This window comes from Camelina sativa, chromosome 14 (assembly GCF_030686135.1).
Source record: "Camelina sativa cultivar CO46 ecotype springtype chromosome 14, ASM3068613v1".
Lineage (NCBI taxonomy): Eukaryota > Viridiplantae > Streptophyta > Magnoliopsida > Brassicales > Brassicaceae > Camelina > Camelina sativa.
Window position 1 is genome coordinate 27,635,678 of NC_141893.1, and position 14,309 is coordinate 27,649,986.

Consider the following 14,309-nt stretch of genomic DNA (forward strand, 5'->3'; position numbering starts at 1 on the left):
AAAAAAAGATGGAGAACAAATAAGACATTATGGATCGTATAAAATTATATTGAACTTGTTATATATTATACAACATGGTCATAAATAATAAAAGAATGATGATATATTCTACAAAACTCTAATCAAAGCTCAGATTCAAATGACATGAACAACCAACCCCCTTTCATGGACACAAACGCAACAGAAAGCGTAATATGCACGAAACCTTCCCTCTCGCCCCTGCTAAACAGCTATTCTCTGAAGTACAAGAGCTTTCTTGATTGCGCTGGAGGAGCTAGTCCAGGGATGTCTCTGATGTCTCTGATGTCTTTGTTGTTTGGGTTCACGATCTGTTTTTTTTTCTAAGCAGAGTTAAAACTTGGAACGATTACGGCTATAATAATAACATAACTTTATTTGGGCCATTATGACAAAAATGGTAGAGTCCAATGGTGATTACCTTCACAACGATTACGGCTATAACACCACAGACAATCAGAAACAGGAACGCCATTATGCATTTATCGGTAGCTACCTGAGACAGGACATAATTGGGGTTAAAAGGGAACAGTGATGTAAATTAGACACCAATTTATCTTTTGCGGTGTATGAGTATATGAAAGTCCTATGAGAGTTTACAATTGATCTTATTGCGGTGTATGAGTATATGAAAGTCCTATGAGAGTTTATGCAAACCTGTCTTCCTATCTCTTTCACTAGCTGCGAGGCTTTCTTGATAGAGAACTGAATTGTGTCTAGGTCGTTCACAACGCGGCCCATTTGATCCGTCTGAAATTTAATAGGTCAGCGTATTTGGGACAGTACGGCGCCACATAAGAATATCAGGAAGAGAGGTGGTGAATGCTTTGTTGTTACCTGTCCCTTTAAAGTGGATGCAGTTTGAGTGCCAACTTCGATTGTCTGATGCACAACCTGGAAAGAAACACCGGATGTTACTAGAGATATAGCATTATAGACCGAGTAGTATACACGTCTTACTCTAACTTACCTGTTTAGAGCGTTCAATAGCCTGGTCGGTCTCGTCCATCCTTTTCATCCCAGCATCGACAAGCTCTTGGTTTGACATTGCTATATAAACGATAAAATTAGAATCATAACATAATGGTCCACATTTTTCCACAGGATAGTTCTTCAAAAACAATTATTCTTGGCACACACTTCAATCTAGATATCATGTAAGCCAAAAGATAACAGGAATCCAGTCCCTTATTACCATCTACTAAAAACTTATTGACACATCAAACTACCAAGGTAAAACCATTAAAAGGTGAAAAAGGTAACAATTATAGTAATGAATTACCCTCCACTACTGAAACACATCAAATGATGCCAGAGCATTAGCCCATAGTACACGATTAACTATCTTCTTCTATACTCTAATATAAGCAGTTTAAGCTTCGAATATGTCAATTTTGGGAGTTTTTCTGGTTGAAGAAGAAAATCAACTGAATAGATGAAGTATTTAGACGGACTCACATGAAGCCATTTGGACATTTTCTTCAGCTGTGGGTTCACCGCTGACTCCAGCTCCCGTATCGAAAAGTTCAACTTTCTTGTTGCCAAGTGTATTCAAGTACCTGTAGCAACACAACAAATGACAAGTATATTAAACACATACTGATTGGTATATGAGAACATCAAATATAGGTACAGAACAATGCAGCTCCTTGGATGTGGGCATACTTACGTTTTTCTTAGTGCAACATAAGAGTTGAGTTCCTTAATCTGTCACATAGATCAAAGGAAATATCAACAAGCAGATCTTGTAAGTACACATATCACTTATTACAAGTAATAAGAAGTAAAACGCACCATAGATTGTTTCTCATCATTCAATTGCTTATTTACTTCAGGAGAGTTTCGAGCTTCACCATCTTTAAGTTGACGATCAAACTCCTTCACCAACCTAAACGTAAAGCACATTACATCATCATTAGATAACTATAGATTCTTAAAAACACAAAGATTTCAAAATAGTCCTTGATCACAAAAAAAAAAAGATTGAAAACTCTATTCTACTCATGATTACGCATCTCATCAATCTCAAATATCCCACTAGGCGAAACATATATAAACTTTCAAGACTTGCCTTTTACACTCTCTCATCTTGTCAGCAAGTTCTTCAAGTTGCTTGCTCTGTCTGCTTGAATCCTTAATCTTATCCAACCTTTGAAACCCATTCCTGCAAAAATAGATGTTGAATTGAATCTCTCGTTTAGAGAAAAATCTCCAAGGATTGTAAATTCTCTACAGTTAGAAATATATATATATAGAAATTGAAGAGATTATTAGTAAGGGAGAAAAAGGCATACGCAAGTGCTCGGAAATGGTCACGGATTTCTCCGTGAATCTGCTCCAAATGAGGGCTCATCGGAAGGTCAGACGCCATACCTGCCGGAGAATTTCAAATTCCGGCGATTTATTTTTTTTTTTAAAAACGGAACTTTTTCTCCTCCTTTTCAACTCGACGAGCCCTAAGAGAGCAAAACCCAGAAACCCTTTCACCGCACTCCAAAACAAAACCCTAATTTGAAGGGAAAACAAAAGAAGGGAAAAGATCGGAGAACGATTACGCGGCAGAGCTCTCGTCGAACGGAAAAGAAAAAAAAGAAGAGAGAATTGTTGAGTCAGTGTATAATCTTTCTTTTTTTGCTTATTTGAAAACAGAGTGTATATTATTATTGTTTTTTCTTTTTTTTTGCGATAATAATAAAAAAAAAAAAAAAAAAAAAAAAAAAAAAAAAAAATAGGATTTGACAACGAAGCTCCACCATGTCTGTCTTTTTAGATATATAGAGCCGTTTGATGGAAGAAAAAAGAAAAAAAAAAAATTGAAAATGTCGTCCACATTGACATTGTGCAACTACACTCTGTCCCCGGCCCTGAGGTGAGGACATACACAATCTCCTAACCAATAAAGAAGGTAATCATCGTTAGGATAAAATCTTCACTCACAAGTTTTATAACGAATTATTCAAAAGTTTTATGGTTAACTCGGAGACGTTTAAAATTTTTTCTTTTTTATGAACACAAGGTTGTCTTGTGTTGCATATCATGGAATCATTTTACAAATCATATGAAACAATCCATACTGTAGTAGTAATAGCAATTCTAATCACATTCTCATTTATTGTTTAAATCACCAAGATGATCGATACAAACGGTGGTGCTACGTCACTAGTTATCTGAGAAGTATAACGATCGATGAAAAGATTAAAGCTTGACTGGAACATCACCTATGGTGTCACCCAGAACAAGATTCTAATTATGTTATCTATTACTGGATACGTTACGACTATTGTACTAGCGATGATGTGCACAATTCATTAATGATTCAAGGGATCAATAATATCCCCTACAACTGCACCAACCCAGTAAAAACAGTAAGCTATATGTTGGGTCAAGATTGAACAAACATAGACGGAGATCAATTTATAATGTCACATGGATTTATTACATGTTTTATCTAAAGATCACTTAATATTCCTAATTTCTTTTTATAAAATTGAAAATGATGACAAACACTTTTTTTTTTTTGGTCAACAATCACAAAACAATATTTAGAATATCATGTTTTTCACATTTAGAATCGATCATGTTTTGTAGACAAAAAAAAACAAAAAATTAGAAAAAAAAAACAAAAAAAAACCTCAACACCAAAATCTTGTATTATATCAATAAATTCAAGATAACTAAATCAAATTCATTAGAAAAATCTTGGTCTTAAACATTTTTAAGAAATATAAACTAAGTATATACTTTTCTTTTACATGTAATAATATATATATTGAATTATCCAACATATTTGGAATTTGGACCAAAAAAACAAGGTCCTATATTATAAATTATCGACTTTGAGTTTCCAAAAAAAAAAACAAAACATTTTCAAGAATGTATAGACAGTATAAGTCTTGTGAGCTTTTTGTCTGCATACACAAAAATCTAATTGGTATTTACATCTAAATCCAGTGATCTCCCGATTCAAAATTTTGAATAGGCTGACATTTTTTTTTTGCTATTGGCTACGTTATAAGCTCCTGTACTTGTGATGATGAGCCCACTTCATTCAATAATCTCTCGTACAACTACATAAATCGAATGCCATAAGTTATTTTTGAATCAAGATTGAACAAAGATAGACACAAAGATTAACTAACGTTACAAGAAGAGTACATTACCTGTTTATAAAGAGAAGAATCACCATGTGATTTTCTTAGTTCAACCACATTCAGGGACGGGCTTATCTCAAAAACCTCAGCAGTTACTGATAAACCGCATTGCCCTTTTCCAATACTTTCCTCTTTGATTGCTTTTATCTGAAGCAACATCAGTTCCCCAACCACTTTAATTACTTACAGCTCCTCAAGTAGCAGAAAAGAGCAAAAAGATTCAAAAGGATCTCACCCTTGCGTGTTTCTTCTGTAAAGAAAAACCCATCTCCGTAAAGATCGTTTCGATTTTCTCCAACAAATCTGTGGCTAAGCTATTTGACGTGAATCTTGTCTGCCTCTCTGATGCTTTCTGATCATTAACAAACATTTATTCAAAGCTTAGGACAATCTTGAAACAGAGTAAATGAGGAAAAACATGTTGCATGGTTACCTCTTTCTCAAAGAAACCTGAGAGATCGAGATATGATGACATTCCAATCAACTGAAAGGCGTTGATAACGGTTGGAGAATCGTGAATCTTCTCTTCTTCAGATACCTTCATCATAAAAACAAAAAAGACAAGACTTTGAGTGAGGCCAATGCACTTGATACAAATTCATAGGAACGTTGCAAACATGATGAGATGAAACAGATTATTACATCTTCTTGGATTGAGTATGCATCGTCATCCTCATCGTAGGTTGAAGGAGTGTATTCATGCTTGAACCAATCATTGGCCTTTATATTTGCAATTGTCATCCTCGTGACTGGATTTGGATCAAGCATTCTCTTGATCATGTTTTTGGCACCCGGTGTTATCCATCTAGGTATTGGGGGATCTCCTTTGAATATCTGAAAAAAAGATTATAGCGTCGAGTGTGTTTAATTAAACATAAACTAAAAATACTAAAAGAAGCAAATAAAGAAAAAAGCAGTACCTTCCGGCAAAGAGCTGCGAGGTTTGTATCATCAAAAGGGAGACATCCAGTAAGAATAACATACAAGATTACTCCACACGACCATATATCTGATGCTGCACCATCATACCCTTCGTTAGCTAGAACCTCAGGCGCGACGTAATTAGGACTACCACAAGTAGTATGTAGCAATCCATCTTCCTATACATGTCAAAACCAAATAAAAGTTCGAACATGTTTTGCTGCTGTGTATATAGGTTTAGGATATTTGGTAAATACCCTAAAATGTTGAGGCAGAGCACTAAGGCCAAAATCAGTTATTTTAATGTGCCCCTTTGCATCAAGAAGAACATTCTCTAGCTGCAAAACGGGAAACTTGATATTAGAACATGTGGTCAATTAATAGTCAACACTACATACAAAGTTTGAAGCTTTCATTAGTCAATAAAAGTTGTAAACATATACCTTGAGATCCCTGTGGTAAACGCCCTTGTTATGACAATAGCTTATTCCATCAATCAACTGCTGAAACATTTTTCTTCCTTCTATTTCTGGAAGCTTTCCTTTAGAGACCTAAGACATCAGAGCATATATTTAAGACTAGAACTTTTGGTATGTAGAAACCAACATTTTGTTAACTAAGAAAACCGTCACCGAAGCTAATAGGATTCTTACAATTCTATCAAATAAGTCTCCTCCGGTGACTAATTCTAGGACCATGTAAATCTTGGTTTTGCTAGCTAAGACCTGCAAAGTATACCATAAAGAATATGCATATATCAGGGAAACTAAAATTAAATCTGTTGAAGGATTAGGAAACCCTTGAGGCCTTGACTAAACTAAGAAGAACAAAAAAGTGATCTACGTTATGAGGAAAACTTCCACGTCAAGAAAGAACGTGGACCAAGCCTCTGTTGAATCAGCATCCAAAACCTTATCGGTTGCTTGCAAGAAAAGTAAATCGTAAAATACCCATGAAGGAAGACTTGAAAAAAAAAAGTAGGTTCACGTAATTGAAATGTATAAAACGAGTTTTACTATATATTAATAAGTTAATAAATACTACTAATCAAAGCTGTTATGAAAAAGATTGGAATTTAATACTAAGATTGGGCCATTGCGATTTGTGATGATGATTGAATTGGCATATCGTCATTACGCCCAAATGGTCAATTTTTTGGGACCTATCTAATAATTGAATTGGTCATGGTTCTAAATCTTTTGTCCACCAATTAATGGACGTCATGAAGAAAAATTACTTTAAAAACTACAAGAAAATAAATTATTTGTATACGTTTAGTAGGGCTAATAAGCAACATGAAAAGGCAAATTTAATTTGCGTGGTCATGAATTAAAGACTCGTCACACACACAGAGAAGAAAACAGAAACAAAAATTAATATTAATTAACAAAAAATGACGGTTAACTTTTTAATATACATATTTCTACGCAATCTAAACAAAAAATGTTTGAGAAGTTTAATATTTAGTCGTCATCAAAAATATTCTAATTGATTAGTCAAATGATAACCCCAAATCTTTGGATAGAATTTATAATTTCCTGAAGAAGTAAATTATGCAACAATTTACTTAAATTACCTCATGTAACCTCACAATGTTTGGATGCTTTAAAACTTTGAGTGTTCGAATCTCTCTCTTGATCTGTAAAAATTCAATCAAGAATGGATTAAGAGTTATGAATCCACCATTAATGTAATCAAATTGAGAAAATCGAGAGAGATGAGGTAATAGAAGAAACCTGAAAGGAGACGTTAAGACGAGTGATACGAGACTTGTCGATGATCTTGACGGCAAATGATTGGCCAGAAACAGTATCCGTTGCGTACTTGACTTTTGCAGAGTTGCCCTCTCCGAGTGTCCTCCCTAGCTCGTATTTACCGACACGCATTCCCGTTGTCACCATCAAATTCAGATTCCGGATATTATACAAACAGAGAATTTAAATCAATAGATGGATCAAAGGAGACTAAAGCTATATGAGTCTATGGTTATGTTTATATGAGCGTTATATTTATATATGTAGAAAGAGTGAGATTGAGGAGAAGAAGGGAAAAAGTGGCGGCCTGATTTGGAGAGAGGAACACGCAACTCTATCCCTTTGTTTCATCCTTCATCACCCTTTCTTCTCATTCTCAATTTATTATTCTTTGCATTGATTTTTTTTTTTTTTTTTTTTTGATTTACGATATTTCCATAACAATTTCTAGAAACAATTTATGTTTTTTTTTTTAAAGTTATTTACTCCACATTTCATTTGACTATTCTTTGCATTCTTTTTGAAGTCAGATAAATTCATTTCGTTCGGATAATACACATGACATTTTGGGATAAGAACAATTAAGTTTTGTTCCCACTTCCCCCAGTCGTAGAAATGTAAAAAAAAATTGCTAGTCATCAATCATCATCAAAACTAGAAAACATGAAAGATCACACCTGGATTCTCACACTCTTACGTCAATACCATGCGTCACTCATGCTTACGACGAGCCTTGTTGTAGTTTTGTTGCAATGCAAATTTGTCGGTAAACCCAAAAAAACTCTGTTAAAAATAAATCATAATCAAATTAAAACCAATTGGGCCGACAGTACCCATATATCGGCCCATTAGTCAATTAGGGTTTCTTAGTCTTCCGCTGCTTTTTTCTCTTTCTCAATTCACCTTCCTATATAAAACCTTCTCTCTCTCTTATCTTTTTCTTTTCTCTTCCTCTGCGAAAGCTATGATCAATCAAATCCCTCTCCTTTTGCTTGATCTCGGTGTTTTGACCTAGTTATTGCGTCGATCAATGCATTGAAAGTGACTACATCGGGGCTTTGATTTTTATATTTTTTCGGTCTCACGATCCAATCGAATAATCAGCCCCGGTTTAGTCACCTTCACTGCATTAATCAATGCATTTTGGTAAAAAAAAAAGAGGGGATAGGTTTTTTCCATTTTTATAAATTAGGTTTCGCAGGATGCTTATTATAATTGCTTTGGCATGATTTGTCTTTGTAAATTTGTGTTATGAATAACTAGATTTACTTGCAGTTGTTTTTATTTCTTGTAAATTGTAATTTTCCAGACGCAATAACAGTTTTAGACTCTTTAATTCAAGAAAAGTGATCCGAGATGACAATTATAATTGTTTGTGTAATGATGTAAAATGTTTCCAGGCATCAGATTTTACACGTTTCTCGAATTTAGCTTAATAGTACTAGAAAAGTTTGGTGTCTCTGTCCTCTGTGTTCGTACCAAAGTGCATGAATGTATTTTGTACTTTGTTTGACATTGCTTTATTTCAATCTGTGTGTAAACGGTAGTGTACTTTTTATATATAGTGTCAAATGTTTGAGTAATGTACTTTTTATATGTCACGCCGCCCACTTCTCCATTTGGCTGCCTCAACTAGTTAAGACTTGAGAGCTCCTGCTTGTTGTTGCTGGTGCAGAATCAGATGTTGGTTCTTTAGTAACGGTGGTGACACAATCAACTCTTGAATTCATCAAGATGATGAACCTTCGTATCAAAGAAACATTGCATGAATACCTCTCTTTCCTCTCATCTCCTGGTTTAGACATTAGGCCCAAATGTGTGATTGCTTTGCCGCTTTTGTTATACAAGTTTGGTTTGCGTAGATTCATTGTTAACGGATGCTTGTAGAAAAGTTCATGTTTGCTCATATGCAAGGCTCAAAAACCTATGAGATCAACACCGATGTGAACGTGATAGACTTTGTTTTCTTCTCCTCCGTTGCATTTGTGGCTGCTTTTGCAAAAACTCTTTATGTACCTAACTTTTTCTGATTAGGAATCTTGAACCATTATGAAGTGTATAAATGATTAATTTCAGTTGGGTTAGTGGCGGATCCAGAAAATTTATTTGTATGAGGCACAAATCATTTATTATTACTTAATATTAAAAAAAATTTTGTCAACACTATGATATTAAATTCAAATAAGAAAAATATTAAATATGACTTTCCATTTATAGTAATTTAAATTATATTTTTATTTGATTTCTAAATGTATATATAATTGCAAATTAGATATATTTAAAATAATAATTATATTTCACACAAATTTAAATTCTAAATAGATTAGATAAAGTAACATAACTATAATATTGTATACTAAGTTTGCAAATATTTTTAAATTTAAATGTAAATATAGTTAATAGTAGAAAAGGAAGATTCAAATTTTGTTAAAAATTAATTACAAGTAAGAAAGGAAATAAATAAGACTGAAAGACTACGGAACTAATCATTAAAAAATAATTAAAAAATATGTGACCATGGAAAAAGGAAAATAAAAATACAACAAAAAAAAACTATAGAAAGCATCAAACTCGTCATAAGATGGTGCATGTGGCACACTTATGCTAAATGAGCTAGGAAAACACATAACATCAATGTCCATTAGAAACTTTTATAATTTAGCATGGGGCACATGCCCCACCTAAGAACCACGTAGATCCGCCCCTGTTCTTAACCTAAACACACAAGAACAAAAAGCATGCACTGGAGATATAAAGGATTAATTCAAGTCTTCAAGAATATGACGCTCTCACTCTGATCAATAAACATCAAACTAAAACATCTACGACCCTGCTTAACTAGTGTTCTGGTATACCTTCAGATCTGATGTCGAAGCTCACAACCGCAGATTTATACCTCAATCCAAGCCAAATAATATTTAACCCATTAATAGACAGTCCTCGTTTAAAAGGAAGGTGAGGACAAAGAGTCACCTTTTCCCACAAACCTCCAACACCCAATGTTCTGATAATAAACAGATATCCGATCTTAGAGTTCACAAAGGTATCATCCCAACTGAGTAGAGTACTTGTACTCGTCGTTAAGAGGGTCATGTCCAGAATAATAACACATAGATGTTCCGGAAGCCGAGGTTTTGGATTCTATGGCGGGTAAGGTCACACAAGTTGTCTAGGGGACAAACGACGCCGTTAGACTTTCTGAGGTACATTATTTGAACTTTACTGGATTTGGAAAACACCTGGTTGTAAGTAAATGCATTACCTGTGGAGATGATGGCATAGCGTGTACATGTCTTGAGTCATAGTATTTCCAAGTGTTAAATGTAAAACTCCTTTTTGGGTCTTGTTGGGAATTTAGACTGGATGTTAAAATTCTAAATCTCACAAGATAAGATCTTTGTAACTAACCTCTCCAACATTTTCATGGAAGTTCGGTAACTTCAAATCAAGATCAAAAGACCTCACAATGATTTTTTCATACAAAAAAAATAAAGATTGTCAAGTTCGTGTTCCCAAAGAATGATTCATATACATTGACGACCTGTTGTGCATCCTCCACCATATCTAAGAGAGAGAAACCAAAATGACCATATTGGTACACTCATTGAAGTGAAAAAGATAATTAAAGACAAAACAAACCACCAATGAAACTTACCAATCTTCATCCAAATGCTACTATCATCCGCCGCCTTCTGGTTATTGGTCCATGAAATACATTGTTGAAATGTTAGTGTCATTGCTGGTCCTCGGTCTTGAGAGAGACCATTTCACTTCGCTGTTGTTGTTGTTGTTGCTGATGTAGAATCAGATGGTTTTTAGGTCTGAAATTACTTGGAAGCCATCGATATAGCCGTTCCGGCAAAAATCTAGCAGACCAAATGCGTCAGGAAAACCAAGCTTCAATGATTCTTGGGAATATAGACCAAAGAGAATGGTGTGACTTACAGTTCGAGTCTTTCATGGATTGCTCGACGCACTGAGCTGTTGAAACCATAGGCTATTGAGTTGAACAAGCCCTGAAAATACAACATTCAGAACAGCGACGTCGGATGAGCAAAGAATGATCAATATTGAATTTTATAATTGCTTTGTTTGAAGGTTTTGCTACCATTAGTGCAGCTGTCCCGACGTCAAGAACTGAGAGCCAGAAGATCTTATGGCCTGGCTCGATGAAATCATGAATACGGTTAATAGTGCCGAATGCCCATGATCCTATTAGAATGAGTGGATAGTATCCCCATCGGTTCAACACCTGTGGTTTCAGGAAAAAAGCAGTGAGGTTAAAACGATGACACAAATCGTGTCACATGATGCCAAACAAGTATTGGCAATACAGAAAGAAAAGTCAGACCTTTAGCTCTGCTCTATTATCAAATTGATCCACTCGGTCTGACATTCCAACTGCCATCTGAAATTAATATCACCATATCAGTACACAAACAAGTGTATCAATGATGTTATGTGGCTGTGACTACATTCAGAAGATAACATACCCGTCTAGCATTTCTTAGCATCCGTATCACTTGGAAGTATGTAAACCCATTGTAGAGAATGGCTCCCCAAAGAGGAGCGTAAAATGTTAAGAAATGAACAGCCTGCAAGTCGAAAAGTGAGATGAGTTCCAGTATGAAGAAGTGATAAGAACTAGTTGCACAAAAAAAATTCTAATGCCTTTGACAGAATCAAGTAACCAATCACATGATAGCATAGAACTCGGGAATTGAAATCTTTGTGCTCAAACTAGCATTCTCTCATACCTTTCCTTTAAGTCCAGTTTGTGTCCAGCACCACGGCCCCAAATGGGAATGGTTATTACCAAAAGAACGTATGACAGTCACTACCAAGGAAGTTCCTAAAAAAAGTAGATCAAATCAGACACTTACGTTACTAAATCACCAACGCAGAGATACACATCCAATCCTTAAACCCAAGAATGGATGTACAAACAAATGAGAACAGAAACACAAGAGATTTTTTTAATCACTGATAAAATAGAGTAGTATTATTTGCATACCCCAAACATATAAGTGAAACATAGCTTCCAAATCCTCCACATCAGTTTTATGCTTGACCACAGTACGATGAAGAGTGAAGGCAATTGTAGTTGTCCACAAGAACGATGCTACACAGAAGAAATGAGTGGTGTAGCCTTGTGCATAACAAATGAACCCCTTTGATGGATCCCTACATGATCAAGAGGTACCAATCATCTTATGAAAAAAAAACTCAAGAAGAGAGAGTCACCACAACTAAAGGTAGATAAACATACCCAACGATTAGGAAGAAACTGCAGAGCATATCCTGAAACAATCAAAACATTGCTAATAATCAGTAATGGAGCTCAAAATCTCACTACGCAATGCTCAAATCCACCTTATCCACGTAACAGTTCACAGTGCTAAGGATCGAAGAAGAAAGAAGCAAAACAGTACATAATCCTAGATCTAGCATGATCTAATTTCACTGAAACTTGTATGAATCAACTTCAGGTAGGGTACTAAATCAAAAGACAAAGAACGAAGAAACTTACAGAGAGAGCAAGGTAGAAGACGAGCTTGAAAGAGAACTTTCGAAGTTCTTTGAAGAGGCAATAGCAGAGAACGATGAAGGCTGAGCCGACGAACGAGAGACTGGAAGCGCCGGTGTTAATCGCCGTAATAATGCTGCGATCTCCGGCAGATAAGCCTCCGCCGGCTGTGAGCACCGCCGACATTGTTATCTGTGGTTCCAAAACCGATCTGAGGGATTTGATTGACGTTTTCCGCGTTTAGTGTTCGTCATTTCCGTCGCGTGGTATCTTCCCCGACGGACGTTGCGTGGTGGGCTAACCTCTCACCCAGGTTGGCTCGGTCGGGTCAAGTTATGTCCACTGAACCCGTCATACCCTCTTCTTTAGGCCCATTAAGAATCAATATCCAAAAGTTTTTTTTGGTTTCGTTCTTCTTTTACGGGGGTATTGGACACTGGAATGTAAGGAATTTATTAGAATGTTCAATTCCACTGTTATTCGTTTACACGTTTTATAAATTCTTCTAAATTCAGGTGTTATTGGATTAGTACTTTTAATCATTCTTTTAAATTTAGGTGTTATTCGATGATATAGAATTTTTTAGAGCAACATGATTTAACAAGAATGTGAGAATTGTTAGTGCAAATTGTGAATAATGAATTCTAACCTTTTAAGCGGAGATTTGGTTAGATATAGAGACAACCTCACATGTGTTCTTCCATTTTGGATACACGAAGAAAAATCACCACTCACTAACGACTGATTACTCCAGATTCACGAAGAACAATCACCGGCGGCGATTGACTACGACGACTGCGACAGTCGCAGTGGGACTGTACTTGGCAGTAGAGATGAAGAAGAATTATCCCTTGTGATTTACGAATCTACAATTATATATATCTCCTTGATGATTTGATTCTAGTTGATTTAGTTGCAGCATTGAGGTTTATGTCTTATTATGGTCTTCCTTTCGAAATTTTTGTGGGGAACGAACAATTGAGTTTCTGATAATCTCTCTCCCGTTCATTTCAAGATTTATCTTTTCATGTTTTTGTATTTGAGCTAGGAGTCAGTATTCAGATGTAAGATCCATTACAGTAATATTCAGCTGTATCATCAAATTCGTTCTCTGTTTGGAATTCAATTCTCTGTTTTGTTCCATCACATTCTGGTTGAGGATCATCATCTTCTTCATTATGTTTGGTAGCTAATTTTCTACGCTAGAGGAGAATTAGAAGACTTATCTATTTTTTAATTCTATTAACAATTCTATTCGATTCTGATAAAATATAGTAGTTAGAATCCTTTACAATATATAAAAATCTATTATTTTGTCATTAATTCCTGTCTATTAAATTCTTTCATAGTCTTGTGTCCAATACATCTTTGCCTCTTTGAATGATTTAATAATTGATTAATTATTCATCGAAAATCGGAAAAACGTCCAATTTCCCCTTGTAACAATTGTATCATACTAGTTCCAAATGGAACTTTGACCTCCTTCTATAACTTTCTTAAATTTATATGTTCCACTTATTTCTACCTGAATACGTACTTTTATTGTTGTTTCTCTCCGAATTAAAACTTCTCATCTATTTCTCCATAAATCTTGCTTTATATAGTTTATAGTTGGTTTAATATTTGCTTAACCAATTGACGAGTTTTATTAACCAGATTAAATTTTAATTCAACCCGATTTCGATATTAAACCTACCAAACCGGATTAAGCCTATTTTTTCAATGTTAAAAAAAATCTTTAAAATTAAAAAGAAAACCCGAAAATCGTTTTTTCCTCGAAAAAAAACTGAAAAAAATGTCACAAGATCAGTGGCTTCATCCTTCATGCAATTATGAGACCGAGAATGTCATCAACGAAAGCTTCCAGTCAGGTCCTTGAAAAGATCTTTGGGGCCCCTTGTTCAGTCTCACTAGTCACCATCATCTCCACCACCACCA

At 35.1% G+C, this 14,309-nt stretch overlaps 3 protein-coding genes across 4 annotated transcripts; all 3 read right to left on the minus strand.

Annotated features, from left to right (window-relative positions):
• Positions 1 to 20: 20 nt before the first annotated feature.
• LOC104742336 (putative plant SNARE 12) lies at positions 21 to 2,741 on the minus strand. Its single transcript, XM_010463335.2, has 10 exons — positions 2,313 to 2,741; positions 2,090 to 2,182; positions 1,813 to 1,906; positions 1,688 to 1,725; positions 1,477 to 1,577; positions 989 to 1,068; positions 856 to 912; positions 676 to 768; positions 440 to 514; positions 21 to 329 (listed from the first exon to the last, which is right to left on the minus strand). The coding sequence occupies exons 1-10, from the start codon at positions 2,387 to 2,389 to the stop codon at positions 231 to 233; spliced, it is 807 nt and encodes a 268-aa protein (XP_010461637.2). The 5' UTR covers positions 2,390 to 2,741; the 3' UTR covers positions 21 to 230.
• A 1,063-nt stretch (positions 2,742 to 3,804) lies between these two features.
• On the minus strand, positions 3,805 to 7,612 carry LOC104742337 (CBL-interacting serine/threonine-protein kinase 17). 2 transcript variants are annotated; one of them, XM_010463336.2, is made up of 11 exons: positions 6,827 to 7,612; positions 6,667 to 6,729; positions 5,744 to 5,815; positions 5,534 to 5,641; positions 5,348 to 5,428; positions 5,090 to 5,269; positions 4,812 to 5,003; positions 4,603 to 4,707; positions 4,405 to 4,521; positions 4,179 to 4,316; positions 3,805 to 4,085 (listed from the first exon to the last, which is right to left on the minus strand). In XM_010463336.2, the coding sequence occupies exons 1-11, from the start codon at positions 6,989 to 6,991 to the stop codon at positions 4,023 to 4,025; spliced, it is 1,284 nt and encodes a 427-aa protein (XP_010461638.1). In that variant the 5' UTR covers positions 6,992 to 7,612; the 3' UTR covers positions 3,805 to 4,022. The 2 variants fall into 2 exon arrangements, with proteins under 2 accessions (XP_010461638.1, XP_010461639.1); XM_010463337.3 differs by having other exon boundaries at positions 5,934 to 6,729; positions 6,827 to 7,198.
• Positions 7,613 to 10,240: 2,628 nt separating this feature from the next.
• On the minus strand, positions 10,241 to 12,837 carry LOC104742338 (G protein-coupled receptor 1). Its single transcript, XM_010463338.3, has 10 exons — positions 12,375 to 12,837; positions 12,114 to 12,145; positions 11,859 to 12,028; positions 11,602 to 11,696; positions 11,338 to 11,439; positions 11,196 to 11,252; positions 10,953 to 11,096; positions 10,790 to 10,860; positions 10,500 to 10,710; positions 10,241 to 10,408 (listed from the first exon to the last, which is right to left on the minus strand). Exons 1-9 carry the CDS (start codon positions 12,555 to 12,557, stop codon positions 10,578 to 10,580), a joined length of 987 nt encoding a protein of 328 aa, XP_010461640.1. The 5' UTR covers positions 12,558 to 12,837; the 3' UTR covers positions 10,241 to 10,408; positions 10,500 to 10,577.
• Positions 12,838 to 14,309: the final 1,472 nt, after the last annotated feature.